The following is a 26,874-nucleotide window of genomic DNA, read 5'->3' as shown; positions in this document are numbered from 1 at the left end:
TAACCTGGTGACATATCCAGTTCAAAATTCTCCAAATTTTGCTGATCAAAGAGGGGCAGTATCATAAAAGCAAATGATCAAATAGAAGCCCCAGAACAAGAATGCACGATCTGGTTCACCTGCAAGCGTTTGCCAATAGCAACAAAAGGCTGCACATCCCCACGAGTACCCACAATGAGCATAACAATTTGCAAGGGCGGTATGCACTGAAGATCCATGGCATCAACGGGTTCATTATCAACAACTTCATTGCAAGCATCTCTAACATCAAGAGATTTAGCTTCAACATCAACTGGAACTTCAAACTCAACAGTTCCATCATCTTTCACAGTGGCTAGTCTGCTCAACAATTGAATCTGCACATTTTTAACACTTCAATGAAAATCTCAGGTGCACATGATTTAGAAAGAATAATAACAATACAATACGTAATTTATGAGTACACATTCTAGAAAAACTTTTCTATAATATTGCCAAAGATTTGGTTTGCAGCACTTAAGCATTGGACGCACTTTACTTCACACCTACTGCGTACTCATGCCAAAACCTCTGATGGAAATGAGCAATCATAGACCTTTCGAAATTAATACTGACAATGATAGTCCCAAAAGCTACAGAGACCATTTGCAAGATAGATGTAGCATGTCTACTTTCTTCATAGGAAGAAGTTAAATTTCTTCTGGAGATAAATGGAAGTTGCCATGCAAGAGAGGCCCCCACTTGCACTAATGTTAAAAAGGAACAACCATACCATACGGTGAACATTCTTCCAATTAGCATATAAAAATTAGTGACAAATAGAACAGAAATCATACCTTCTGTTGCACAGGTATTTTGTCATCAAAAATTTGGGCTGCTTCTTCAGCAAGTATATTAGGGGGCATTGGTTTCTCGGTCTTCGCTCTTTCCAACCTAACCTGGTTTGAAGTTGATTCCTCTCTTTCAGTATTTAACCTTTCCACGGGTAAGGTGTTTACTTTAGACATGATCCTGTGAGAAAATCCTGAAAGAAGTTCAGATAAGCATTAACATATCTTACTCCTAAGCATAAAAAAGGTAAGTTCACCCAAAATAACCAATTGTCTCCAATAAGGAGACATAACCAAAGAACACATTCCAAAATCATACTTTCAAGCTTTCAAAAGAGTTCATATACTATTCATTTAAAAGCATGCGATGCGATCACCGAATTTTGATACAGCAAAATGATTACTAAAAAGAAGGCATTACTGATAGTAGCATCAAACGTGCTCAACAACTATTAACATGGATATCGACAGAACCAAAACAAAGATAAGCACCAGATCTGGAAGCTGCCAAACTTCAGAAAAAGAAAATTCAAGCAGACTACGTAATGTAACATCTATTAGAAAACTAGAAAAAGTAAACACATATCATCTAGTTTGATAAAACTAAACTGAATGGCAGATTTCCTTTATCAGAGAGAAATTTTCTTTTCCACTAAAGGAAGCAACACTGCGGCCAACAAGTAATTCCAATTTTCTGAATACTTGCCCATTCGAGACCAAAATAAGATGACTATAAAGAAATGCATTGGCATTATGCAATGACCTTAAAACGTTAGCGGAGTGAAAACATTCAATAGGAGGCCAGATAAAAAGAATTGTTCAATAATTGAGGTGGAAACAGCTATTTTTCACAAAATGCTTACTCATATTCAACAATATGCAAGAACTTATCATAAAGAGTAGTACAACAGAGACACTATACCAGAATAATAATACTACTGCAAGACAAAACATAAGCTTTCTAAATCTCAACTCGAATTCTCAGACTTCTGCTTCTTTTCTTTCTGATCACACTCGCACATTCACACACAAAAGACCATCTTATATCTATTCACAAATGATAGTATCATACGAACACAGGTTGGACTCTCACAGGGACTCAGTGGAATCTTATGCTTACCACACACTCACGAAAACTTGAAGAAGACCTCAGCTACTTATAGACAAAAGAAATTTTCGCGTTACAAAATCTTTGATGTTTCATTTGGACTGTTAGTGCACTTCAAGAGGCGAAGAGCAATTCTAGGAAAATAGCAGAAAAGTAGCATGTCAAAGTAACTCTTTAACTCTTTGATTGTCTGTAATAAGCGCTCTCGTGCATGTCAACCCAAAAGTGGTACAGCAAGCGTGGTTATGCAAGAAGGAGGACAGTGTTCTGCCTCAGAGTCAAGCACAAAGAAGAGATACAATTGGAGGACACAAAAATCACCCCATATTTTCAACCATTTTCGGGTATTTTATTAGCATTTAAGGAATGAGGCAGGTACTTCTACGGACTATGCAGCTTGGACGGTCTAATTTCTTCCTTTAAGGACCAATGATAATCGAGTTTGTCATTAACTTAATTCTCTTCAAAGTTATTAACTCACTTGTCATTGTTCGTCATCCAGTTTTCTGATAGATGAATCTTAATTGATACCCCAGAAATCGACTCGCCACTTTCTAGCAGAATTGTCTATTCGTTAAATCTATCAACGTCCTTTCGGAGCAAGAGCAAGCATAAGTAAGTCCATCAGTTCCCCGACCCGTAACACAGCGAACGGTAAGTCCGGACCAAAAAACAACCACCATCATCATCAGCTAAAGTAGGCTCCACCTACACACTTCCGAAATCTAGCTCACGGAAATTTCGCGCTCATCTAGCCAACAAAGCACGACGGAGATTCCCTTCCAGATTTCTCGAGACAGTCAAATCAGACGCGTACTTAATCATCACAACCAATTTCAAACTCCATAGGAGCATTTACAAAACACGCCTGGAAAGCCACCTTCACCATCACTGGAAGCCTCGGTAGCGCCAGGCGCCTCTCCATTGTCCAGCTGCTTGCCCGCGTCGCCGACGTCGCCGTTTTTCGTCACCGGAACTTCGGAGGAGCTGGGGAGAGAGCTCGGACGGCCCTCCTGCGATTCAGACATCGCCGCCGCAGCAACTTCCGGCGCGGCTCGATCCTGATGCTCCAGATCCAGTGGAGATTCTTCACGCACTGAGAGAAGGGGGGGCAAGAGGAGGAGTTGAAGCCAGAAAATTCCAAGAATCTTCTTCAATATTCTTACAGAGAGAGAGAGAGAGAGAGAGAGAGAGAGAGCACGTTCGGGAGGAGTTTGAGGGGGACGAGAGAGTGGGGCGAGTGGTGTTGGATTTGCAGAGAAGCGTCATCACGAGTCGTCGGAGCTCAACTGTCGGAGCGAGGGGGGCATTTTGGTCAATTCATAACCTGTCTCTTTCTTTGGTACTTTCCTACAAAGGGAGAGGCCTTTTTCGTGATTTCAATCGTTTTTAATTTTAAACTCGTCATCACATCTTACACGTTGGGAGTAACTGCCCACAATTAAAAAAAGAAAAAGAAAAAGGAACCGCCCTTTGCGATGACATTATAATTACCATTTAGACTTTTTTGGTGTCGAATTACCATTTTAGACTTTATTCTTATCATAATATCAAAAAAATTTGAGGGCACTTAAGTAAATGTGATAGGGACAAGCCATCGATTTTAATCATTGACAACGTCAGAGCCCAATAGGGAAAGCGAAATTTTCCCTTAAAACAAATAGACGAGTGTAAGTCTCGGACCAACACAGCCGTTCATGTCTAGATTTATAGCATGCTCATTGTACTCTCTCTCTTTCTCTCTCTCTCTCTAAAATCTTGATTTCTAGATTTTTTTCTTTTTTGGTAAAGTTCTTGAGTTCGAGATTTTTTTTTTTTTTTTATAATCGAAATGTCCTCGCGGTTGACGAGCTATGGCTCAAACAAGCGGTGGGGCACGACTATTTCTCGAGGAGGCTAGCGTAGCATCCCACCACCACAACCGCTCGTTTAAATCACCGACGCCTACGAGTTTCGAACCCGGGACCTCTCGTGAAAGGAACCGGACTCAAACCATCGCGGTTACCGATGGGTGGTTGAGTTCGAGATGTTTGTGATGCGGTATGTCTAGAAATTTTAATATCCGGAATATTTAGAATAAACCCTTAATTCGCTATTCGATATATAGCTCAATATGTACTATGGTCTTTTAAACTTTAATTTATTCAATGTTGTACCTAAATTTTACCCTAATGTGCAATATGATCCTTGAACTTTTAATATGTTCAATATGACCCATGAATTTTTTATACATATTCCATTTAGTCCACGGACTATATATAATATTCAATATTGTCATTCAATTAATTCGAATTTAAGGATAAATTGAACTTGTGCGAAAAGTCTATGACCACATTAAATAATTTAAAAGTTCATGGCGATATTGCACATTGAGGTAAATTCTGTTGATTTGACTTTTGGTTTTTATCTTAACCTTAACGCTAAAAGCGTGGAACCTCTTATACATAACATCTCGAATTTGCGAAATATATGAAGATCGACATTTATGCTTTATTTGGGAAGGAGGGAAGAAGAGAAAAATGGTCTATGAGTGAGGAAAATGAGGTAAATTTTGAAATTTTTGCAAGAAAGGACGGGAGGGATATTTACATTTTTCTTTCTCACGAGATAATGACGCAATAGCCCATAAACTTAGGGGTGATGTGCAATGCCATCATTGAACTTCTAATTCGGTCAATATGATTCTTAAAATATTCCTAAATTCTTAATCGATTCCTTAAACTTTCAAGTAGTTCAATCTAATCTTTCACCTTTCTATAACAAAATCAAATCTGTCCTTCGTTACTATTCACAATTTCATAATTACATTATTACCGAGATTTGGAAGTACCTTTTCATATCCAATCCGTTCAACAAAAAAAAAAAGAATATAGCCATTTTCAATTGCCTTTTTTTTTTTTTTTGTCTTTGTAGATATTGCTATAGCTATTTAAATATATTTGAACTTATGATCTCTATAATCAGAACAATATAACCTCATTTAGAGTCACATCAGCTTCATAAGAATAAGTGTTTTTATAAGAATATTAAAAATTGATATTCCATTTTATCTATTGTTCTTATACTTATTTTAATCTAAATATTTTTAGATAAAATTTTCGAGTTTTTGTATTTTGTATTTTCTTATCCAAATTTAGTTAAACTAAAAATTAGGAAATTAAAATAGTAAGAATGTTAATCCAACGTAACTCTAAATGCGGTTCTACCTTTACTATTATACTGATAATAAACTAAAATATACTTAAATTGAACTACGTGTAATATCTATAACCCCCCCCCCCCCAAAAAAAGGAATAATTGTTGATATATAAAATGAATTGAAATGAAAAAATATTTTAAAATCTAGGCAATAGTGTAATTAAGAAGACTTTCGACTTTGGTCAAAAAACTAGACGGAACAAATTCAAAGTTTAGGGCCTATTAGGAATAGTCAAATGACCACATTGAATCACTTAAAATTTTCGAAAATAATATTGCACGTTAGGCCATAGTTAAGAGACTACTTGTGTCATTTTCTCCTACTCAAATAGACCTTTAAAATTACCAAGCAGAGAATTCGAATTATAGCTATTTGGAAAGGCTTCACAAGGCTGACAGTTTGTGAGTAATACTTGAAGAATGTGATGACCGTCCTACTTGAGTTAGTTCAAAATTGATAGAGCTTAATATACATTTAACTTGTCAAACTCATGTAGTTTCCGAGATAGTCACTTTATCTATTTCAATATCCGTGTATTTGTAGTTTTTATGGAAACATATTTTTATGCGCATCGGTTAAATGGTGTTCTAGGTCTGTCTTCACGTAAGAGATTAAGTTTGCAAGACCTCGTATTCTCACTCTTCTGTAATATTGTAGTCTTTTGAATCCTTAAGCCGGTCCAACGCCTTAAGCTCGATCTTGCACGCTTCTATAACTCGATAATCACATCAGTTGTTCTAAACCCAAGTTGATGATGGACTCGTCACGACACGATACTACCAAATCTAGATCATGTGCAAAGGTGATGCCGTCTAGACCTCCAATTTTTTATACGTGTCTTGAGCCTCTACATAAGATTGTGCACGCTACGCTTATCCGGTTCACCTCTGTCTCTCAAGTTTGCGAACCAGCCTCACTGCATATGTTCTTTTCCGTAAAGGAAAAGTTGGCACTTTCAAATTCCCAAACCAGCCAGACAACGAACGCGGCACGTTACATTGCTGTTTCTGCATCCCCTGTCTTGCCCTGCTGACAAGGGAACTGAAGCAAAACAGAACACAAAACTGAAATCTTACGATTTTACTCAATCCCAAGCGTAGCATGCAAGGACTTCGAGTCCAGAGTCAATGGAAAACTATGAGTTAACTTCAGACTTGAGTCATCTATTGTTAACTGCTTCTGGTTGGTTTGTGTCACGTCTTCCCCTTTTGACCAAGCGAAAATCACGTGAAAGTCGAACGCCCCCAGAAAATTCTGCGTGTTATAGCTTGAATGTATCGTGAAGACCACGCCCACTTAAGGAAAATTGTCCAAAAAACACCAGATTTATTGTACTTTTACAAATTCAATCTTAAATCGTTTAATTTTGTCAATTAAATTCATCCGGTCAATTCTGACAAAAAATCATAGACGCCGATCATACTACGTGGCACGGCCGCGCTAACGTAAACAATTTTTAATAATATATTTTTAATTTTTTATTAAAATTTTCATATTTTTCTTTCTTTTCCCCTTTTTTTCCCCTTTTTTTCTTTTTCTTTTCTTTGTTTAATAAAATATTCCAAAAATATTAAAATAGCATTAAAAATTATCAATGTCAAAATTGATCATATGGACTCAATTGGCAAAAGATAAAGAAGTTTAGGACTCAATTAGCAAAATTAAAAAGTTTAAAATTGAATCAATAAAAGTGCAATAGATTTAGAATTTTTCGAATAACTTTCCCCACACGTTTGCACTACATTATATTTCATAATTTATGCTTCTCGTGCTCTTGATGGCCTCAGTATTTGATGGAATTAGTATTCTCTTCATTCAGTTGTGCTTGAAAATGATGCATGGTGTTGTTCATCATCGTAACATAAAAACAGAAAACAAGAATGTGTGGGGCTGCTCGAACTGGAAATAAAATACAGGGGCAGATCTGTAATTGAACGACAGCCACATCAGTCGGCTTTCATATTTGATCTAATTCTTCGGAGAGTGTATCATTACCCGTGCAAGAAACCTCTTTCTTTTATCATACCATGTCCAGAGTGAAGAAAATACACACCCACACATATTTTTCTCTACTGGGTATTTACTTGATGAAAGCAAAGGGTAACGAATCCAGGATTTTGGAAGATTGTGCAAGAAAAGCAAAGCTATCAAGAGCAGTAAGACAATCAAGATGAAGTGAATGTTAGTTGCAATTCATAAACCAAGAACGTAGGTGGGTCATGCGAACTTTCATATGCACAACACAAGTAAAAGGCACAGATGAAATGTGCTCTATCAAGAGCAGTAAGACAATCAAGATGAAGTGAATGTTAGTTGCAATTTATAAACCAAGAACGTAGGTGCGTCATGCGAACTTTCATATGTACAACACAAAGAAAAGGGCACTGATGAAATGTGCTCTTTATATGTCTTTGTACAGCAACTGATATCTCGGTATTCTCTCTGGTGGAAGGGGACAGTTCACAATAAGCTTGCCCTTCATGGCACCCCGGTAAATGGCCTGCAGGAAGGACAAGAGTTTTGCCATCAGCATGTGCCTACATCAGAACCATTTAGAGGTGTTTCATTCAGTTAGAATTGCAGAATAACTCCAGTGAGGGGATGCACCATCGCATGTGACTGAAGAGACTACTGGAATTGGGACTATAGACAAATTTTACATTTCACTCTTGGCGGTAACTATTGCACTTCTCACTTCATCGATAATAATCTGTACAACCACCACTCATTCAAGCCAACCTACCAACTGAAGTTTGCATTAGAGTGTGCATTGAGATGGATGAAGGAGGTTTTAACACCCTTCAGGCAACAGATCATTGCAGAACGTATAATGCATGATAAGGAGACCAAAAAAGAAAAAAAAAAAAAAACAAAACAATGAAATCCATGACAACATCCTTTACACTTCTAATCGAATTTGCAACCTTTCTGTCCTTCGACTTTCTGTACTCAGGATGTCCACTCGGTTCACTGTCATCAGCTGGGAAACTTTAGGGCCGCATACACCTCTACATGTCCACTACAGGGTACTTATTCCATGCTCAAGAAGGTAGACCTTAGCACTCCAGAATCTTATCAAGCCATATCATCTTTATGATTCTATGAGAGAGGGAATTTCTCTCCATCCCCCTCCTTCCATTCACTCTAAGCTTGAATCATTTAAAAGGTGAATTCCCTCCTTCCATCCACTCTAAGCTTGGCGCATATAAAAGGTCAATCATCCTATGTCCCATCAATAACTACCTAAGAATTTAGAATTTGTCATGCCAGTCCCCAAAAGTAGATCAGCCATGGATCATTGTACAACCCACTGCAAAATTTATTATGTAAGAGGTGTATGGTATAAATAGAAATGTCTGCTGTAGCTCTCACCTTTAGCCCTAGGCATATCTAAGTTTTAATATCTGAAGATTCTCCCTCAAAATCTGAATACTCTAAACATATTTTTCCAGGTTTTCCTGAAGTATCCCGGAGAACTGCCGAAAATAAGAAAGAACTTCACAGGCTTCAGCACTTTCAACTCCCAATCAAATAGATAACAGAGACTAAAGGTCTGTAGGACAGGTGACAAAAACTATAAAACTGACTATCCAAGACCTAATCGAAACGTTTTTATCACCATTTTGAGTTAAAAAATTGTTGTAATAGCTTTGTTGTGTTAAAGTACCATTTATGGGAATTCAACAGGCCTTAGATACATACAATGTACCTCCACCTAATAGTTTAAACTTGACTTTTCTTTTGTCCAAGTTTAAATTTGACTTGAACATTCCAATATGGTATTAGAGTCAGGTTTAGTCCCAATTTATTTTGCATCCGTAGCTCCCTGTTTGCCATTCCCACATGCCATTGTCTGTCCGTTTTGCACATGAGAGAGGATGTTGAAGTTTAATGTCACTTGTCTATAGGGTTCCATTGGCCTTACAAAATTGTAATCTCCCTCCATTTAATGGCCAAAGGTTTTTGTTGCCGGACATTCTAACATGATATAAGAACTAAATTCCTTCCCAGTTATTTTGCATGTGTGGTTGCCCTTTCGTAAAATCCACATGTTCTTCTAACTTCGGTTTATACGTGAGAGAAAGTGTTAAAGTATCAAACATTCCTTGTCCATGGTGTGTCAACAGATCTTATACATAATCCTCCTCCAACTAATAATTTGAAGTTCTTTTGTTGGACATTCTAAGATATTGATGACATATTGGTTAAGATAGACTCACCAAACCAAACTGATAACTTTTATTAAATAAAGTAGTTCTTGTAGATGGAAGAATCGCTTAGTTTGAACATAGCAAGTGGAAGTTTGCTCAAGTTGGCCTTTGCGGATGGATTTTTAAATCTAGACGAGGGCCTATATTAGAGTTCTCATTCTGCCACACTTTCTTTAAACATTAATACTATCTTGGTTCTTATATATGATTTTAGTCATGTGATCATGGAGGATAATCTTACACTCATTGTATATTTTTTATTTCTAGTTTGATATTGGAGGTAAAGCTTTTATCATTAGTGTGAGGGGTTGGCGCAATTAGTTTCAAACGGATAACTATCTTTCTTTTATTTGGGTAGAGATTTTTTTAAAGGATAACCTCAGTTTGGGTTGAGACTATCTACAGATGGAACCATGGACAACCCTAGTCCATAGATCAAGCAGGGTGTAAGAACAGATTGATGGACAAACTCCCCCTCTTTGCTTACACATTGTACACCAACCCAAGATAGAGTAATCTTTTCCTCAGATTATCATCACTTCAAAACTTCAGACACACCTTAAATCTGCTGATGTGCGAACCAAAAATCCTAAATGCAGCTCAAAATCTTCCAAATGTGCTCCAAAGAAACACATGAGGTTTCTTTTAAGACCTATAACAAGCTTCAACACAAATCACCTTTACTCAAGTGTGACTGCAAAGAAGCTTTCCTTTAGGCTCCACCATGCCTCTGGCACTCCGCTAACAATGGAATAGAGACTAGAGAGTAAGCACGGCTATCCTCAATCTCCACTTCAGATTAAAGAAATACCTCTTCACCACCTACCATGCCCTAAATTCCCCAAACAGACATCTAATATCACAAAACCTTGCTGATTAACTTGCCCATGTGCAATTCTAGACATTAGATAGACAAGGAAGCAAGCAGCAAATCAGACTACGTCACATAAGCTGCACAAGCTATATTAACCAAAACTTAACTGAGATTGAAAAAACAAATCCTCGGTATATCCAATATGGTGCATCACTTATCTCTCCATTTCTACACAAACCAACAAATTCTCTCTCAATCAGTACTAGTAGACTAGTAACTTAAATAGTGAAGCATTGTTATTGCTCGACCGCAGGAACTATTCCTTCATAATATTATCGTCACAGAATCATCTATATGTCTGGTGACATTTTGAGGTATGTCCTCACAAGCTACTGTGAAAGAAGCAATGCTGCGATTGCAACATCCAGTAAAACAGAATGGGATTAAATACCTCCATGACATCAATGAAATCTTGTTTTCTGTGAAACGCACCAACCCATTTTGTATGATCTGCAGTGCTGAAATATCACAACACAGTAAACAAAAACATCAGTCTCACAAAAGCCTTGGAAATCCATTGAATGAAGCACATCGGTAATATATCCAATTTGCATGCAAATCATGCTTGCTAATGTCTCCAAAGTAGCTGATGAAAGATGACGAGAGGATGGAATGATTCAAAATTAAGATTTTCCAGATATATGGAATAATGGATCTGCAAATGCTCAAAAGCTGCTCCATTACATGCGACAATGTAGATGTTAAAAAGAAATACCATAGCAGAAACATTCAATCAGCAAGAGCTATCTAGACATGGAGGTTTCATTTAACCGAGGATGCACAAAAATCTAAGCCACCAACTATTGCCGGCCATCATCAACTTAATCCATTGATTGAAAGAACTCAATCCAACATCAAATGATCAAGTAGCACCGAGTAATCAAAAACACTATACAACATGAAGGAGCAAATCGCAAAAGTTGCTCGAGCCTATACTGGAAAAGGATAGATTTCTGCTTTGGAACCGTCAAGTGCAACCCAAAAATTGTTGTAACCCTCGAAAACAAGCATTTGAAAAAGGCCAAAGAACAGAAAAATACCACTATACTCGCCAGAAACGAGACATACATACCCGGAGTCCATCTTCATATGGTGCGCGTTGAAAAAGAAAACAGTGGACGGAATCAGAGTAATGTCAAAGTACTTGACGTAGACTTGCACGTCCTCCGAATCGACATCCACGAGCGCAACCACCGCGAACTTGGACACCTCCCTCGCGGATTTCGCGAGCTGCACAAAAAAACAGCTCGCACAGAACACCCGAGCATCAGCAAAACTCATTCGCCCGCGCAATCAAGCGCTACAGAAAGAGGGGGGGGAAACTCATAAATGCGAAGAGGCCGCGAGAAACTCACGATGTCATCGAGCTGGAGGCAGACGGCGTCGGAGGCGCGACCAAAGCGAAGGACGAGGACCTTGTCGATGGTGTCTCTGATGACGGAATCCACCTCTCGCTTCCTTGTGAGAGTGTTCAGCAAGTACGCCATTAATAGCTCCCGTCGGCGATCCGGAGATCAGATTCGTTCGACCCCTCGACTGAATCGGACACGCGGCGCAGAGTTTTTAGCACTCTTTAGTCTTTACCGACGCGGAATGGCGATGGTTGGGCAGCAATCGCAAAGAGATGATGCCGGTCGGCGTCCGGGTTGAACCGGACCCGACGCGATTCCCAGGTTGGACCGGACCGGCAGTAATTTTTTTTTTTCTCCCAATACACGTACAGCCCCAGCCTTAGCCCAGATAATCCCTTCCTGTTTAATTCAAGCCCCAAAAGAAGAGATTCGCCGACGCAAGCATTAATAAAAGGAACGATAGACTCAAAAAATGAGATTTTTATCTCCTTTTTGTGTGCCAAGGAACAGACGATCGCGGGAACTTAGCATCGAGCGCGAGACGAGAGAAGGAGGTGACAACTCGAGCGGGAAGCAGCATGAAGAATCAGTGAGAGACTTGGGCCCTGTTGTTGATGGAACAGCCACTCTGAGAGTCTCATGAAGAAGATGAAGGACTAAAGATGACTCTCTATCTACACCCAAGTCCCTAAATATTTAGGAATTAGGAATCGGATCACTTCTCATAAGAACCGTTTAGAGTCGGCCGATTCGGCCGGATTCGGACCAGTTTCCAAGTTAGACCGAGACCGAGACCAATACTTACTCCATCAAATTCAAATCATGCAAGTTGTACATACATATCTCATCGAAAATTGATTATATTATATCGAATTTTATCATATGTTAATTAATAATAGTTAAATTTTAAATTAATTGTGCTAGAGGCGAAGCATGACGGGCGTGCGTAAATATAGGTCATCGTAAATGGCAAAAACAGATAGTTCCCTAACGAAGTACTCGAAATAAAACGTTAATTTTTATGATTTAACACAGGGTAATTTGGAAAATAAATTTATTTCCTTTTATTTGCTGCTGGGGGCGTAATTTTTTTCTTCTGTTCTGGAAAAAAAAATGTAGGTTATTGAAAGAATTGGAAAAGTGAGGTAAAAAATGGATTTGCTTGAAAAAAAAAAAACAAATACTTTGTAAATTTTTGCTAGAAATTTTGACTTTTATCTTTTGGGATGATTAGGCGGCGGAAGGCTGAAGCCAGCAGTCACGAGTCACGCCTCGCCTTCTAACCTCCAACTAAAATTCTATAAATAAATTCTAAATTATACTCATTTTCTATTTTTCTTGGGCTATAAATAAAATCGCAGGCCTCGAATGTTTTGGTGACTTCAAGTCTCACACCCTCTCATTTTCTCCCCAATTTCTCCCCAACTCGAGCGAGTCCTTTCCGGAGAAGATCGAATCTCAAATCTATGCGGACAAGAGCAGTTTCGATCAATTTTGTAAAACCCTCGCCCCTTTGTTCTCTCCTTTTGCCGTCGATCGCCGTGAACTGTCGTAATTCGCGTTGTTTTTGATTCTTGATACTCGATAGTTTGTAATGGATTGTGAATCTCGTCCGATCTGTGGTCTGTTGGTTCTGATCTCCCTTGATTTGTCCGAGGTCAACGCGAACGAGGAACGATGAGATTCTTTGTTGCTGTTGTTGGGGATTGCACGTTAGGGTTGGGTTGGGTTTGCATCGGATGGTTTCTCTTTATTGGTGCTCATGGGAATATTGGCGGTTTGTGAAAATTAGATCGATTGACATCAAAGAACGAGTGACAATAATATGCAGTATATGGATAAAAGGTGGAATTTTTTTTTTTGTTTGGGGGGGTGGGAGGGGAGAGAGAGGGGAGATGGGTGGATGGACGACCAAGATTAGCTTCATTTATATATCGTCTTACGGTGATGATCTGGTGGGGCTTGAATTTAAAGGTGGATTATAATTTTTTTTTTTTTTTGGGGGGAGGGGCGGGGCTGTGGATGGATGGACGACCAAGATTAGCTTCATTTCGAAATCATCTTACGGTTGATTGATCTGGTGGCGGTTGAATTTAATTTGCGGGGCAACAAAGTGATCATTGGTCATGCGTTAATTCATTATGAAGCTATAGTTCCTCCATTTCTCCATTTATGGGCCTTAGAACACAGGTTTTTGACATGGTATACGTTGGATCGTTGCTGAAATATTTTGTTTGTCATGTATTGCTCTTTTGTTGGTAGACTTATCATTCTGATTGATGGTGCTCACTGTAGCTGCTGAAATGGGGGAGATGATCTGACGGAACATAGATTGTTCATGGACCTTGCTTTTAAGATACCCTAAGTCCACTTTTATTGTATTTTTTTTTATAGCTAATAAGCTCTTGGGAAGTTAATCCTGTAGAGTTTCTCAGATAAATAGATGGCTATTTGTCGTATCAAAACTCATTAAAGTGATGCTTTAGAGAAGTGGTTTACTTAGAGAATGGAATGAACTTGTGTCTCCCTGAATCGGACATTTTCATTGAGGATTTTTCTGCATCCAAATCAGTTTCTTTTTTCTTTTTTGGTCCATAACATCCAAATCCAATGATGTGACCAATGCTTCTCTTTTCCTGGATAACTGCAGGTTGTAGAGTCCGTGGGTGTTCTTACCTGCCTCGCGAAACAAAACATTGCTTGATAGCTTGCCTTTTGATTTCCCCTTTAAGCTCAATATAGGATTTGTTGTTCACAATAGCTAAAATCGACAAGCTATAAGGACTCGTGTTGTTACTCCCCAGATTTCTTGGTCTTGGTAAGTAGCCATCATTACAATCATTCAGCGACATACATAATTATATTAATTTCATGTTTCTTGTGAATACTTATGCTTTCTCTCCTAAAGCTTTTCACTGGTTGAATCTGGCACATTTGCAACTAGAGGATGATGTTAATTGATGCATAGTTATCTTCCTGTAATAGTACTACTTACAGCCTTGTTGGCAAAGTGGGAAACCAGATTCAAATTGAATGATATCTATAACTTCTTTGGTTTCTATATTCAAGAAGCAGCAGATTATGGAAAACTAATGCATCTACTTCTGTTAAAGTAAGTTGTTTAAAAAATTCTAGATTAATCAGAATAATTAAAGATTTATGGGAAGAGTGATGGATAAATGCCCGAGTAGCTGTCTCTGCTTTGGCTCAATTTTCAGTTCGTCGTAAGCTTAGGTCTTCTCGGAACTTATAAGTAATTCTGTTTGAAGGGTAATGGCATTTGGTATATTATTTGATTATAGTAATTAATCTATGAGTAAAAATTGGATCAAATGAACATTTTGGGATATTTGGCCCCCAAGTAACCTTTTGTGCAACTTGTTGTATGAGTAGGATATAGTCGATGATGAATTTTGTACACAATGTTAGTATATGAAGAGAAATGAAGTACAACTTGATATTTTACCAAAATATGTTCTTGTTGGTGTGATGGAATTGTTGTACTAATGATGAAGAATATGAAGAGAAATGAAGTATTTGGATGTTTATTGTCAAAACTTAGGCACAAAAAGTGAGAATACCTCTGGGAAAAGCTTTGCCACCTTGCAATATAACTAACATCGGGTAGTCAGTAAGCATCTAAACTACCTCATGCCTCAAAAGCAACAGACATTCGATCTAAGTCTGGCCGATGTCAGTTCTTCTTCTTCTTTCCCTTTCGATTCAAAAGTTAAAATAATGACGTTGATATCAATTGACAAGTGTATATCACATTGATCAAGTCCTTCAGAACTACGAGTAATTGCAGCCTAGGCATGCATTTAGTTTAGTTATCATTCTTCACTGTTGAGTTAGTTGCCATAATTTGAATTTCTCTGTGGACAGCCTCATGTTAGTTCATTTTAGTTACTTGATTCTCAAGAGATGGGTGGAGTTCACGAAAGGTTCACAATGATTCTTTGAATAATATTTCTATGGATAAGGTCTTCACCCGCTTATACTGAAGATAATTGAGACGACCCAGAATTTGGTTGATTGTCGAGCTAGAACTCTTTGGATTATAACATGACTATTGTTTGTTTTATGAATTTTACCAGAGTTGTTTTTCTTGCCCAAAAAAAAAAAAAAAAAAGATTGTAGTTATCCTTGATCTGATGCTCAAGTACAGACAAATTATGAGCATATAGGAGTGTGCATTTTCTTGTTTAATGAGAGTTACATGTAGAGGTGGAATCTGATTCAGTTTTCTGGTGAATAATAACCTTATACTTGTTGTCAACGATCAATTTATCAGCTACTAAATTCCCGAAACTTTGATGTCTTACTTTTATTGAATCGTTTACAGTACAAAATGTGCGCAACTGCTTTAGCTGATTGGTTGTAATATCAATTCTGGAGTTTTTTTATTCCATATGCTGCCATGGTTTTGTACTTTACAATCGATGTCAAGACTAGCAATGTTGTACTACGCAATTAATTTTTGATTGTCGCTTCTATTTGGGCATTCTAATTAGTTCAATATGCTGAGTAAATACTACAGTGTATGCAAGATGGCTGGTGTGAAAAGAAGGGCTTATAAAGATTCAGATATTCGTGCTTTTCACAAAGAGTTGGATGAGGTGTCTTGTCCTATCTGCATGGACCATCCACATAATGCTGTTCTCCTACTATGCAGCTCACATGAAAAGGGATGCAGATCTTATATATGTGATACAAGTTACCGACATTCAAATTGCCTAGACAGGTTTAAGAAACTAAGAGTCAACTCTAGGTGCAGTCCAACTTTACCTAATTCTTTGCCTAGAAATGCAGACCATTCTAATGATGCTTCTGGTAGGACTTCGTCAAACAATGCAATTCATTCTAATGATATTGATAATCCAAATGGAAATCACAGTGCAACAGTTAGTGGATCATCTGAGGGGCATGGGGATGATAACAGTGGAGAAAATCACATTCAGAATGATGTTGCAAGTGTGGAAGTTGAAGTGGAGGGTGATCTGGAGAATGATAATACTGAATCCTTGCAAGAAAGGCCTGATCTTCAAGTGGCTAATGTGGAGGAGTCAACAGATTCAAAGTTTGATATGCAATGCCCATTATGCCGTGGAGCCATACTAGGCTGGGAGGTTGTTGACGAAGCCAGAAGATATCTCAACCTGAAGAAGCGAAGTTGCTCACGTGAGGCATGCTCGTATCATGGGAGCTATCAAGAATTACGGAGGCATGCTCGTAGGGCACACCCTGCTGTCCGACCTTCTGATATTGATCCATCTAGAGAGCGAGCTTGGCGACGCCTTGAGCACCAGAGAGAATATGGTGACATTGTCAGTGCCATTCGTTCTGCTATGCCAGGTGCTATTGTGGTAGGGGATTATGTGATTGAAAATGGAGATAGATATTCTGTTGACAGGGAAAATGGCTCAGGTGAAGTCAATGGACCTTGGTGGACTACTTTCTTTTTGTTTCAGATGATTGGCTCCATGGATTCTTCAGGTGAGCCAAGATCAAGGGCTAGGGCTTTTATGAGGCACAGACGCCCGGGAGGATCGGAAAGGAGGCTTCTTTGGGGTGAGAACTTGTTGGGTCTGCAGGATGATGATGAAGATGACGACGACGATAGCGATGATGGGATCCATGTGCTAAGTGATGGGGATGAAGATGCATCTCCAATCCCTAGAAGACGTAGACGGTTGATGCGATCAAGGTCTGATGAGGATCGGTCGTGATGGCAGCATGCTTTTATGGTATCTTCTCTAGCTTTCTGGTGCTGATAGTGCCTAAAATCAGGTGCTTTACCTGTTTATTTCTTCAGTGATGTGCAGAAGCCGCCTTCCCCGTGGAGCAGGATCTCTGTTGCTCTCATAAACACCATGCTAGAAAGCCGCCAACTGGTATGGTGCATCAGCATGAAGTTTCAAGAATGGTTTGAAGGAGCAAGTTCGTATGACGATGTCTCGCAATTTAGTATTTGGGTCCAGAATGCGCGAACTTCCTGTGTGTGGAATTCATGCATTTTGATTCTTCTTCTCCTATAGTAGATATCCTGGCCATCTCTTGGTTAAGCTGTGTGCGTATATTTATTTGTTTGTTTACATCTTTGGAACTCAGTGTCTTATCTCTTTGGAAAAGGATTGGAAGACTTAAAGTTGCGTATATTGTACAGTTATTCTCATCATTTATGGTTTACCTGTTTCTCTTCAGTGGGTGGTTAATGTTCAATTTTCAGTGCCATAGCTTGGTTAGATTTTTGGATGGACTAAGACTATTGGTCTCTCAATCCTTATTGGTTTCACGTTGTTGGTATATTGTGTGGATGTTCTCTCCTCCTCCTTTCCTTTGGGCCTGGAATTTGCTCCTGCGTGGTTTCGTACTCTTTCATGTGTCACTTTTGTTCGTGTTTTTTTTTTTTTTAATTTCTTAATGTTTTAGCTCGTCTTTTACGTGGTTCCCTTGATTCCACGAGTTCACTTCACGCCTTTAGAGAAGGCGCTTCGCCCTAGAGGGAGGAGAGAATGGAGTACGATCTTTTTGATGACTCCATGATCGATGTTTGATATTGTTTATTGTCTTTGGGCTCATGCGGTTGTATGCAACTGTTGCTGCCGTGAATGATTCTATATTTTGAGTCTCCGCGAAAAGCTCCTTTCAGTATGTGACATTGCGAATTGGGTCCGACCGGGGGTCTGGAATCATGATGGTTTTCCTTTATCAATGTGTGGTGTTAATCGAAGCTAAAGACTGGAGAGGCAAATGGCATGCTATTTCATCGTAATTTCAGCTTTAATTAGATTCTGTAGTATGTTTACTATACGTTCTGTAATTTCAGCTTTAATTGTTTCAAGTAACAGCCTTTCCAATGAGTGGATCTTTCTGCTTATGTGAGTAAATGGTGCTTAATAAACCATGTCGAATCGACGGTCACCCAGCTAGGGAAGCGATAAATCCCGTTTCGCCGATCCTTCTACCACGACTCTCATGTCCATTTGAGTTTGACCAAGGGAATTTTCCTGTTTTTAAGGAGTGAAGAGCACCCTCAACTGTATGCAGACAGAATATGGATAAATGGGTGATTGATGTAAGAATAAGGAGCACAAACACATCCGGTCAGTGGGAAGACGCCACGTCACCTTAAGCGCAAAAGATGTCTAGGAGCGTGGCCCCGTCACTGTACCTGGGCCCCGGGGGTTGGTTTTGTGGATCTTCGTAGTTTTTATTCAGGGAGAGTGATGGGGTAGGAAAGCCGGAGCACAGGATGATACCAACAAGATATGAGCCTCCCATTGCCCTCAGCACAATAATTAATGAAAGAGTGTCTCAGCTGTAAACCCATTCTCCTACTCAAGCCCCCATGTGAGGTCCCCCCACTGCAACCTTGTCTGTATTCACCAGAATAAGCCCCTGAGCGATGTGTTAACATCCTGAAATATCTCTTCCCCACATGCTCTGCTATCAACCCACATGTTGAGAGAGAGAGAGAGAGAGAGTTATGACAGCATTTCGCATTAGAGGACCATAGTGGGTTGGTACAATGTTGTTGAAGATCTGTAAATACAGCAAGTTCGTTCTTTTCTATTTTGATGAGAATGTCCATCATAGGGAGTTAAGTCTCCATCCCATGAAATGCCCCGTCCATCTCGCGGATTAGGTAAGTTACAGAGACGAAACCAGAAGAGGTAGCACAAATGGGGAGCCGTTCGCACTTTGCGATGTCGCCCCTCGCTCTGTAGTCACGGATGGTGTGTGGCTGTTTGGCTTTCAAGGACACGAGTCACTGTTTTACCATGCACTTTGAGGATCAATGGAAAGGAAAAGAGGAACATCTTTCCTTTTGACATGCACCTAGATGGAGAATTGGCTTCAATAAATAGATGAAATATGGACTATGCCAGGGTTCAGGGGAGAGTGAAATCCTGGGCAATGGCATGAATGGAATGATCAAGCATGTATGCAAATTGCCGCGAGTCTTCACCGGAATAGGAAGGGCAATCCCCTCAAACTAGAAATTGAAATTATGCCCATAAGTAGCATCAGACATCTGCCATGGAAAATCCTTTCCCCCCAATCTTTTGCTGGTGGAACTACTGCAAATCCCTGGAGGAACTTTCATTTTCACAATCCTTGCAAATAGTACTTCCCCTTCTTTGTATATTGAATCTTCCATTTTTGCTAGTCTCAAGGTCAATGGCAAAGGAACATCTCACCCCCACCGTGCCAAGCCAATCCTATAATGAGCATGATCAGCTTCTTCTTCAGCAACCATCACTGCATTTTTACTCAAACCAATGCCAGTCGGTCCCCGGTTCACTCACCAGCAAGAAGGTGATGATGGGTAACGATCAGGGAAATTGCCCCCAAACGTGACCCGCCTCTCGGGGACCGCGCGGATCGACATACCGAAAAAATGTACGCACAAATGTATGGTAAAGAGAGATGCCACCGTGACCTTAAACAGCAAATTCGCCTTTGCAAAGCCTAATTAAATGCCAAAAACCCTTCTCCTTAACACTCACCACATGATCAGCTTATATAAATAAAGTTGCCCTCCCATGTTACCGGCAATCATAAGCCAACCAGCCCTTACTCACTGCCTGGTTGTCTACCTCCCCCATCTTCCCTTGGATTCACATTCCATAAGCCTTACTTTTGTCTTGACCTCCCCAAAAAGAGCACAAGAACAAAGCCACAAGACATGGAGGAAGGAATCTTTTGAGGCATAGGGACAGAACAGATAGATCTCCTCTTCTCTTCTGTCACATTTTGACCAAGACCAGATCACCATCATCGCATGCACTGAGCAGTTATATAAGCAGGAGGAGCTTTGACATAGCAGAAAGCATAGACATGCAGGTACCTACCATTCAGTGTTTACCATAGCCATTGTAAGAAGAATAAAACATTTTTCCAATCACATCAAAGCTGCTCATGCAAGTCCCTTTTACTTGAACCTCACATATCAGATCCTCCGGTGGCTATTCAAGGGATCACAAGGGGAAGCAAAAGGGAATTCTTGCAGTTCGACGGATAGGAAGAATACTGCATCAGGTAAGAGTCTCGGCAACCATATTTTGTCTCGAGAAAGATGACGGTAATCGCTTGTTAATTATGTGGCTAGTTCTGAACCCATCATGCAAAAAATGTACTTTCTTCGTCAGATCAAGAAACAAGTAAAGGGAAAAATATAGTTCTGTTCGCGAAGTCCCGAAGACCAAGAGGGGAAGAGAAGGCCAAACCGGGCTACTCAAAATTCACTCCGTTTGCCATATTATGCCGAAAAGATGTTGCCAAGGCTTGCTTCTATAGCACCATCAACTTGAGGAAACTCGACAGCTTACACCGGAGACAAAATCCAATCCACACAAAAAGAATGAAGAAGGAAGATATCGCGAGAGGGCTCGGCATTATCGGCCAAAAGGCAGATTCTGGCGCTGCTCACGGTGGGAACAAGGTTTTGCCAATTAGCGACACCGCATTAGCCTCCTCAGCAGCTAGTGCACATGGCGAATCCGGCACTTCTGAGAAGAAGGAGAAGGTTAAGGGTGATAAGGTAAAGGCCATCTCGAGAATGAAGGAGCTCTTGAGATGGGCCGCGGCTTCGAAAGCTGAGAAGGGCGGAAAGTTCATCAGTAGAAAGGTGAGTAAGACACCTAATTCATGCATACTTCTGACAAGTCGAAGCATTTCATCAGCTACCATTACATCTAAAACGATCTGTTTTTGCAGTCCTAATGGGAATAGAACATATTTCAGGTATTACAGTTCCGTCAACGAGGAGCCCTCAAGGCGATACCAGATGACGACCAATTCAGCAATGAATCTCCGAAGATCAGTTTCAGGTGGGACGTGGAAAGTTGCTCCACCATTTCCACATCTTACTCGGCCTTTTCTCTAGCTTCGGTGAGGATCGATCCGATCGCTAGCCGATTATCGGCGGACTCAATTCCACCTCAGATAACAGATCAGTGCCTTCCAAGAAGAGCGAACTGGATCACCACAGACACAGAGTGTAAGTGGTCTACAAATCCATCAAGCTACACTCACAGCATGTTTTAACCGGGGATAAAGCCGCAAAGACTAAACCCGACTCTCTTGTTTCGTGGACAGTTGTGGTGCTAGAGCTGTGAAATGTCGGGACCAGAAGAGGCTCCATCTATTCACAGGAAAATCAACTCGCTTCTGCTGCGAACGGAACTTCTGCTCGTCGCTGGTCTTACCAAAGCCTATTCGTTGCTCAACTGGAAAGATCGGAAAAGTGAATGTACCCCCGTGTAAATTACTTCGTTTTTGTAATGGATCAATCGAATAGGTTTCGGATCAGTGAGTACTTGATGAAGAATCAACTTGCCATAAACTAATGTAGTCACTGTAAGATCCACGATCTGGAACATCTTGGTCAGAGCAACTCCAATCTGGACTTTGGCAAAAATCAAGCGAATGAGACTTGAGCTGTCAAGGCCGGGACACGTACGTGTTTCTTCAGTGATCATTATAATCGCGCCAAGTCGATCTGTTTTTTTTTTTGGTGCCAACATGACCATTCGATCCAAGCTAACCTTACATCATAGCCAAACTGAGCTCGGAAAAAGTGCAAATCCGATCCCGAAACTCAGAATCTCCGTGCGGAATCATACGAACATGCTGGCGATCGCACAGATTCAAAACACCATGTCACACCATCGGTGCGAAATCAACTTAAGCAGATGACAGACACAGTCTTGCAAATTGGGATCACTACATCTGGGAGAGAGGAGCGATTGCGGGTTATGTTCTAAGTAGATGAACTGTAAAGATCATTCGGATCAAAATCTAACTTGAATGGTCAAGTGATACGTTTAACCCTCCTTAGTTCTTCTTTTCTCTACGTCCTTGTAATGGATGATTCGAATGAGAGAACTTTCATTTTCATTCTCAGTTTAGCCCCTCAACTTTGAGGTTATTGCACATTGACACCCTTCGAAAAGGTTGGATTTTCAATTTTGTCGCCGGGAGCTTGGAATCTGTCACTGAAGTAACCATCCCGTTTCGACCATAAAAAAAATAACCATCCCGTTCCTCGTCTCGATGACCAATGACGGACTCCGTCTCGCCACGCGTCAAACTTTGGCGCGTATACCCCAGCCGGATCTCCGTACCGTACACCTGCGAGGTGGAAAACGCAGTCCGACTCTACCGCCGTTGAAACGGTTCCTCTGAAAAACGCGCCCCGTCGAACCCGGAGAAGTCTCCTCCTCCTCGCGCTCACGAGAGCAACCCAGAGTCAGTCACTCTCGCGCTCACTAGGGTTTTTGGTTTCAGAAAATATCTCTCTCTCTCTAGAGAGAGGATGGACAGATACCAGAGAGTGGAGAAGTCGAAGGGGCTGGAATCGCCCAGACGCGAGAACGAGGTCCGGATCACCTCCCAAGGCCTCATCCGCAACTGCGTCGGCTACGCCTCCACTCTCCTTCAGGTCCTTCTCTGCGTGATTCTCTCTGGGTGCGCGTGTGTTTTCTGACTGTTTTCTTGGGGGTTTCTCGTTAGAAAATGGAACTGTTTATGCTGCGTCGGACGTGGTCTGCAATGCCGCTTTTGATGGTGGCGCTCTAGGGTCTTGTTTTGATGGAGTTCAACTGTAGATGCATGCTGTTCGTGCTCTTTTGATTGGAAGCATGGCCAAGGGGTGTCCTTCTAGTGTCTTGTGGGATGGTTAAGGTTTCGATTCGTGTAGGTTCTTACGGTCTTGACTGTTTTTGGTGGAAATGAGGGTCGGAAGTAACTAGCGGAGGAGATATCCTACGCGTTAAACTAAGAATCTGTGATGCATTTTATAGCATTCGATTAAGCGTGCAATGCTCCATGCCTAAGCGTCAAATGAAGGCAATAGGATTGGACCTAGGATGAAGTTTGTTCCGTGTTACTTATAGAGGACAACTGAATTCCTGGAAAGGTTTCACATATGGGAAAAAGATGGATTTCCAGGCGCAGGGGTCCAGCCATTGTATTGCCCTATCTATACCATCAGCTATTGAGAGATAAAATGTGTCACTCCTGCTCATTAGAATAGAAAGACTACAGATATTGACTGGACAATTACTGAGAGCCACTTATCTGTAATCATAGTTTAGAACAGCTCTCGTCCTTTATGTCCTCCATGGAGGCATAACATCCCTGAAACATTCCGATTACAAATATTTTTAATGATGAGAAGCAATTTGATGTGAAGTCCCTCATGGGAAATAAATTTTATCTCAGTATGAGTTACTTTCCCCTATCTGCTTTTGTTTTCAGTTAGCACTTGCATGTCGATATTCCATCTAGCTGTTTCCGCCATAAGTTTTGCTTCTGTATTTTGTCCTATCCAATGATCTTTGTGCTTCCCACCTATCAAGCCGTGTCTTTTGGTGCATTCTGGTGGATTTTTTGCTATCTTTTTGGATGCTCACCACTATTAGGACATCTTGCGAAAGCTAGCGTGATTGGTAATATTGTCATGGCATGTTGTTGAGTTTTGTTTCCGGTTGAGTCTTTACCTTTTATATGTATTTTCTGTTGATTTTTGTGATGGAAGTTTGTCATTCTTTATGTCTTGAATTTTGATAGCCATTGGGATCTTTTGTATGATATTCATAGTTGATAGACAATACAAATCACTGTCTTACAATGTGAAAATGTGGCTGTTTTTATCATTGAGAATGACTACGTTTGTGGTTCATTTCACTCTTCCAACTTTACTGATGGTGTAAAAGGTTCTTACTATGAAGGAAAGGCACATGCAAGAAATTGTTTTGAAGGCAATGGGACAAGCAATCAGCAAAACAGTAGCCATCGCGGAGATTATTAAAGTGAGTCTGATTTTGAATATCCTTTCAATTACTTTTGATTGGAAGGAAAAATGACATTACATCTCATTAGCAATTTCTTCCCTGCGCAGAAAAGAATACCTCGGTTGCATCAAGATACTGCTATCAGCTCAGTCAGCATAACTGATGTGTGGGAGCCCATCGAAGAGGGACTTGTACCGTAGTTTCCTACCATAGAATTTTGCCTTGAATAATTGTGAATCTTACTCTGAACTGTGCGGCGAGGATGTGAAAACGTTTTTGAATGCTCATGCAGTGTGGAGATGACTCGGCATGTCTCAATGATCTCAATCACCTTGTCTACTAAGGAGCTTAACATGAATTCACCCGGGTACGTTTGACATCATAGGACTCAGTAATTCATGGCAGTGACATCTACATGAGTTGAGGAAATCACTACTGGATAGAAAATCTCTCTCTCTCTCTGCAATTTGTTTCTTTTGTATATTTCGTGTCAAGTAAGCTGCATTCTGAGCGGAATGAATGTTATATATTTTGTTTCGACTATGATTGTGCCTGTTTATTTAACTTATGTAATACTTCCTTACCTCATTGCTATGGGAAGTGTTTTAAATGATTTATTTCTCACAATTATTTTATATAATGAAAGCTGATTTTCAGCTACCAAGCACCCCTTCACATGGAGCAAGCAAAGCCACAGACCCGCTACCAGCAGCTTCAACCTCAACAAAGACGGGTACCCTACAATGTTTATAATGAAGGTAAGAGTAAGACCGGTTACTCTTATGACCTGCAGTAGTTGTGCCTTTAGACATTTACAATTGACTGCTTTCTTCGTTGTAGACTCATATGGTCGGGGAAGAGGCCGGGGTAGAGGGAGAGGGCGGAGCTGGAACAGGGGAGGATACGGAAATTACCAAGATGGATACCTTCAAGGTAGATCTTCATATTGCTGTACAATGTGTAACAACAGCTTTTGTGTCACCCTAGTTCTCGTTTTTTATAGTTTGTTGATCTTTTAACATCATCAAATAGATAATAGTGGCCATGCAAACTGGGACCGAGGAGGTGGCAAAGGCAGAAGCTGGGGCTACCGTGGTAGGTTTAATTACTTCTTATTTTCTTGTTCTTCATATTCAAGAAGAAGTGGTAGAACATTTAGGGAGTACTCCGCTCCTTTCTTGCAGTCATCTGTTTTGGTACAACTTAGATGAATCCCCGAACGATTAATCAAATCTGATCTGGTTTGCTTTATCTGTTTACTCTCTCTGGTTATCTGATCTGGTTCAATGATCAATATGGGTCACTTCACTCCGGTGATTGTTTTAGATTGAATCTAGTCAATGTCCAGTATTTCTTTCACTTTGTCAAGAAACATTTGGTCTGGATTTTACTTCCTTTGAAAGTCATTTGCTTCCAATTGGTCATGCTTGAGAAAACACATGCCTAACACTCGACTAGACCTGTCAACAGGCACTGGGTATGAAAGGGGCAGGGGTGGAGGGGGCAGAAGCTATGGACGTGGTAATGGAAGGATGGGTGGTCGATCTAGAGGTGGCGGCTACCAGGCGTAGCCGGAGATCAGTCTCCTCATCTAAGTGAATGCTTGCGTTGACCAGTGAATTGAACTTCTATCAGAGTTGTGTTTATAACAGGCAAGTAACAGTGGTATTCTGTTGTGTCCCCCCTCCCCCCCTCGCTCGCGATATGGATGAGGAAGGTCTTATTGGTCAAAGTTTTGGCTTTAAGCGTATAGTTTTAAGTCCTTTTGGTGGAATTCTTTTCCCACCCGTTGGTTCTTTTGGCCAACCATTTTTCTCTGGTGTTCGCAAACACCCTTCTCCTTCTGCGCTCTCTCTAACCTCCTATGTACAGAGCGATGATGGAAGATGTTATATAGTTTTTGGTCTTGACAAGTGATAATCTGACCATAAAATTTCACTGATTTCTGTAAATGTATGCTGCCTTTGCAGCTAAATATTTGTAATCGTACCTTCCGTCCTTCCGTTGATTTTTTGTTTCCTTTTAGATGGAAAGGATGTGTAGGCATATCCGATTAGGCACGAGACCGAAGAACATAATTCATTCTGGGTGCTTGTTTGTGTGGACTGTTGCTATCAAAATCGTTTATTGAATAAAATACCTCACTTGCACAAAATTGTTTATTAAAGTGGAGAATTCTGTTGAGCATTGCAACGATGCGCTGCCATGATCGCTCTGAGACTTGCCATGTTGATCAATCGCTCCTCTTTACTTAACTCATCTTAATTTGCTCCTGTGAAGACAGTCCAAGATCCAAGCCTCTCTTCTCTTCCCCCGCCAAATCTGTTCTTCTTACCTGCCTGTTCACTCTGGTGGGAAGACGCAAGAGGATCCTCCATAGGTCTTGCATTGTGGTCGTGCTTACTCGTTTCCAAATCTTACCTTCTCTGGTTTTTTCTCGTCTTATGAACACTTGTTATGAGCACATGTGCACATAAGGCAGAAACGAGGCTAGGAACTTAGGAAATAAAATCAAACT

General features: G+C 40.4%; 5 protein-coding genes across 10 annotated transcripts in view; 3 read left to right on the top strand and 2 right to left on the bottom strand.

Moving 5' to 3' along the window:
* LOC115753346 (sterol 3-beta-glucosyltransferase UGT80A2) overlaps positions 1–3,201 on the bottom strand; it is an 11,021-nt gene extending 7,820 nt beyond the window's left edge. The window contains exons 1-4 of one of the 3 annotated variants that reach the window (XM_048271494.1): positions 3,099–3,201; positions 2,786–3,013; positions 816–1,003; positions 120–356 (exon numbers count right to left, since the gene is read on the bottom strand). In XM_048271494.1, the coding sequence (XP_048127451.1) occupies positions 120–356; positions 816–1,003; positions 2,786–3,013; positions 3,099–3,186 (741 nt within the window). In that variant the 5' untranslated portion in view covers positions 3,187–3,201. Of the gene's footprint in view, positions 1–119; positions 357–815; positions 1,004–2,785; positions 3,014–3,098 lie in introns of those variants that run through there. The other 2 variants (XM_048271496.1, XM_030691913.1) reach the window with 2 other exon arrangements.
* On the top strand, positions 2,893–26,874 carry LOC115753352 (ribonuclease P protein subunit p25-like protein). Of its 3 annotated transcripts, XM_048271506.1 has the most exons (10): positions 2,893–3,012; positions 19,027–19,039; positions 22,870–23,002; positions 24,294–24,374; positions 24,464–24,552; positions 24,649–24,723; positions 25,014–25,114; positions 25,197–25,289; positions 25,389–25,451; positions 25,827–26,867. In XM_048271506.1, exons 1-10 carry the CDS (start codon positions 2,982–2,984, stop codon positions 25,925–25,927), a joined length of 780 nt encoding a protein of 259 aa, XP_048127463.1. In that variant the 5' UTR covers positions 2,893–2,981; the 3' UTR covers positions 25,928–26,867. The 3 variants fall into 3 exon arrangements, with proteins under 3 accessions (XP_048127463.1, XP_030547781.2, XP_048127469.1); XM_030691921.2 differs by lacking the exons at positions 2,893–3,012; positions 19,027–19,039; positions 22,870–23,002 and having other exon boundaries at positions 23,779–24,374; positions 25,014–25,089; positions 25,827–26,871; XM_048271512.1 differs by lacking the exons at positions 2,893–3,012; positions 19,027–19,039; positions 22,870–23,002 and having other exon boundaries at positions 24,333–24,374; positions 24,464–24,556; positions 25,014–25,089; positions 25,827–26,874.
* On the bottom strand, positions 7,236–11,802 carry LOC115753354 (thioredoxin-like protein 4B). Its single transcript, XM_030691926.2, has 5 exons — positions 11,557–11,802; positions 11,274–11,431; positions 10,593–10,659; positions 7,506–7,616; positions 7,236–7,382 (listed from the first exon to the last, which is right to left on the bottom strand). The coding sequence occupies exons 1-4, from the start codon at positions 11,686–11,688 to the stop codon at positions 7,518–7,520; spliced, it is 456 nt and encodes a 151-aa protein (XP_030547786.1). The 5' UTR covers positions 11,689–11,802; the 3' UTR covers positions 7,236–7,382; positions 7,506–7,517.
* On the top strand, positions 12,914–17,754 carry LOC115753347. 2 transcript variants are annotated; one of them, XM_030691917.2, is made up of 3 exons: positions 12,914–13,049; positions 14,204–14,371; positions 16,094–17,754. In XM_030691917.2, the coding sequence occupies exon 3, from the start codon at positions 16,104–16,106 to the stop codon at positions 17,280–17,282; it is 1,179 nt and encodes a 392-aa protein (XP_030547777.1). In that variant the 5' UTR covers positions 12,914–13,049; positions 14,204–14,371; positions 16,094–16,103; the 3' UTR covers positions 17,283–17,754. The 2 variants fall into 2 exon arrangements, with proteins under 2 accessions (XP_030547777.1, XP_030547775.1); XM_030691915.2 differs by lacking the exons at positions 12,914–13,049; positions 14,204–14,371 and having other exon boundaries at positions 15,017–17,300; positions 17,369–17,754.
* Positions 19,199–21,924, top strand: LOC115753351. Its single transcript, XM_030691919.2, has 5 exons — positions 19,199–20,403; positions 20,514–20,598; positions 20,709–21,187; positions 21,304–21,559; positions 21,658–21,924. The coding sequence occupies exons 1-5, from the start codon at positions 20,398–20,400 to the stop codon at positions 21,675–21,677; spliced, it is 846 nt and encodes a 281-aa protein (XP_030547779.1). The 5' UTR covers positions 19,199–20,397; the 3' UTR covers positions 21,678–21,924.

This window comes from Rhodamnia argentea, chromosome 1 (genome assembly GCF_020921035.1).
Source record: "Rhodamnia argentea isolate NSW1041297 chromosome 1, ASM2092103v1, whole genome shotgun sequence".
Classification (NCBI taxonomy): Eukaryota; Viridiplantae; Streptophyta; class Magnoliopsida; order Myrtales; family Myrtaceae; genus Rhodamnia; species Rhodamnia argentea.
This window is presented reverse-complemented; position numbering and strand designations above follow the sequence as displayed.

What these genes read in the sequence shown, in the direction of transcription:
- LOC115753352 (XM_048271506.1), top strand. Translation starts at nt 2,982, where the DNA reads ATGCTCCAGATCCAGTGGAGATTCTTCACGC. An exon ending in ATCGAAGAGGGACTTGTACC is followed by an intron (nt 24,553 to 24,648) that starts GTAGTTTCCTAC and finishes ATGCTCATGCAG; the next exon opens with TGTGGAGATGACTCGGCATG. An exon ending in CAGAAGCTGGGGCTACCGTG is followed by an intron (nt 25,452 to 25,826) that starts GTAGGTTTAATT and finishes ACCTGTCAACAG; the next exon opens with GCACTGGGTATGAAAGGGGC.
- LOC115753354 (XM_030691926.2), bottom strand. Translation starts at nt 11,688, where the DNA reads ATGGCGTACTTGCTGAACACTCTCACAAGGAAGCGAGAGGTGGATTCC. An exon ending in GCCTCCAGCTCGATGACATC is followed by an intron (nt 11,432 to 11,556) that starts GTGAGTTTCTCG and finishes TTTTTTGTGCAG; the next exon opens with CTCGCGAAATCCGCGAGGGA. An exon ending in ATTTCATTGATGTCATGGAG is followed by an intron (nt 7,617 to 10,592) that starts GTATTTAATCCC and finishes TCCTTCCTGCAG; the next exon opens with GCCATTTACCGGGGTGCCAT.
- LOC115753347 (XM_030691915.2), top strand. Translation starts at nt 16,074, where the DNA reads ATGCTGAGTAAATACTACAGTGTATGCAAGATGGCTGGTGTGAAAAGA.
- LOC115753351 (XM_030691919.2), top strand. An exon ending in TAGGAAGAATACTGCATCAG is followed by an intron (nt 20,599 to 20,708) that starts GTAAGAGTCTCG and finishes TTTCTTCGTCAG; the next exon opens with ATCAAGAAACAAGTAAAGGG. An exon ending in GATCACCACAGACACAGAGT is followed by an intron (nt 21,560 to 21,657) that starts GTAAGTGGTCTA and finishes TTTCGTGGACAG; the next exon opens with TTGTGGTGCTAGAGCTGTGA.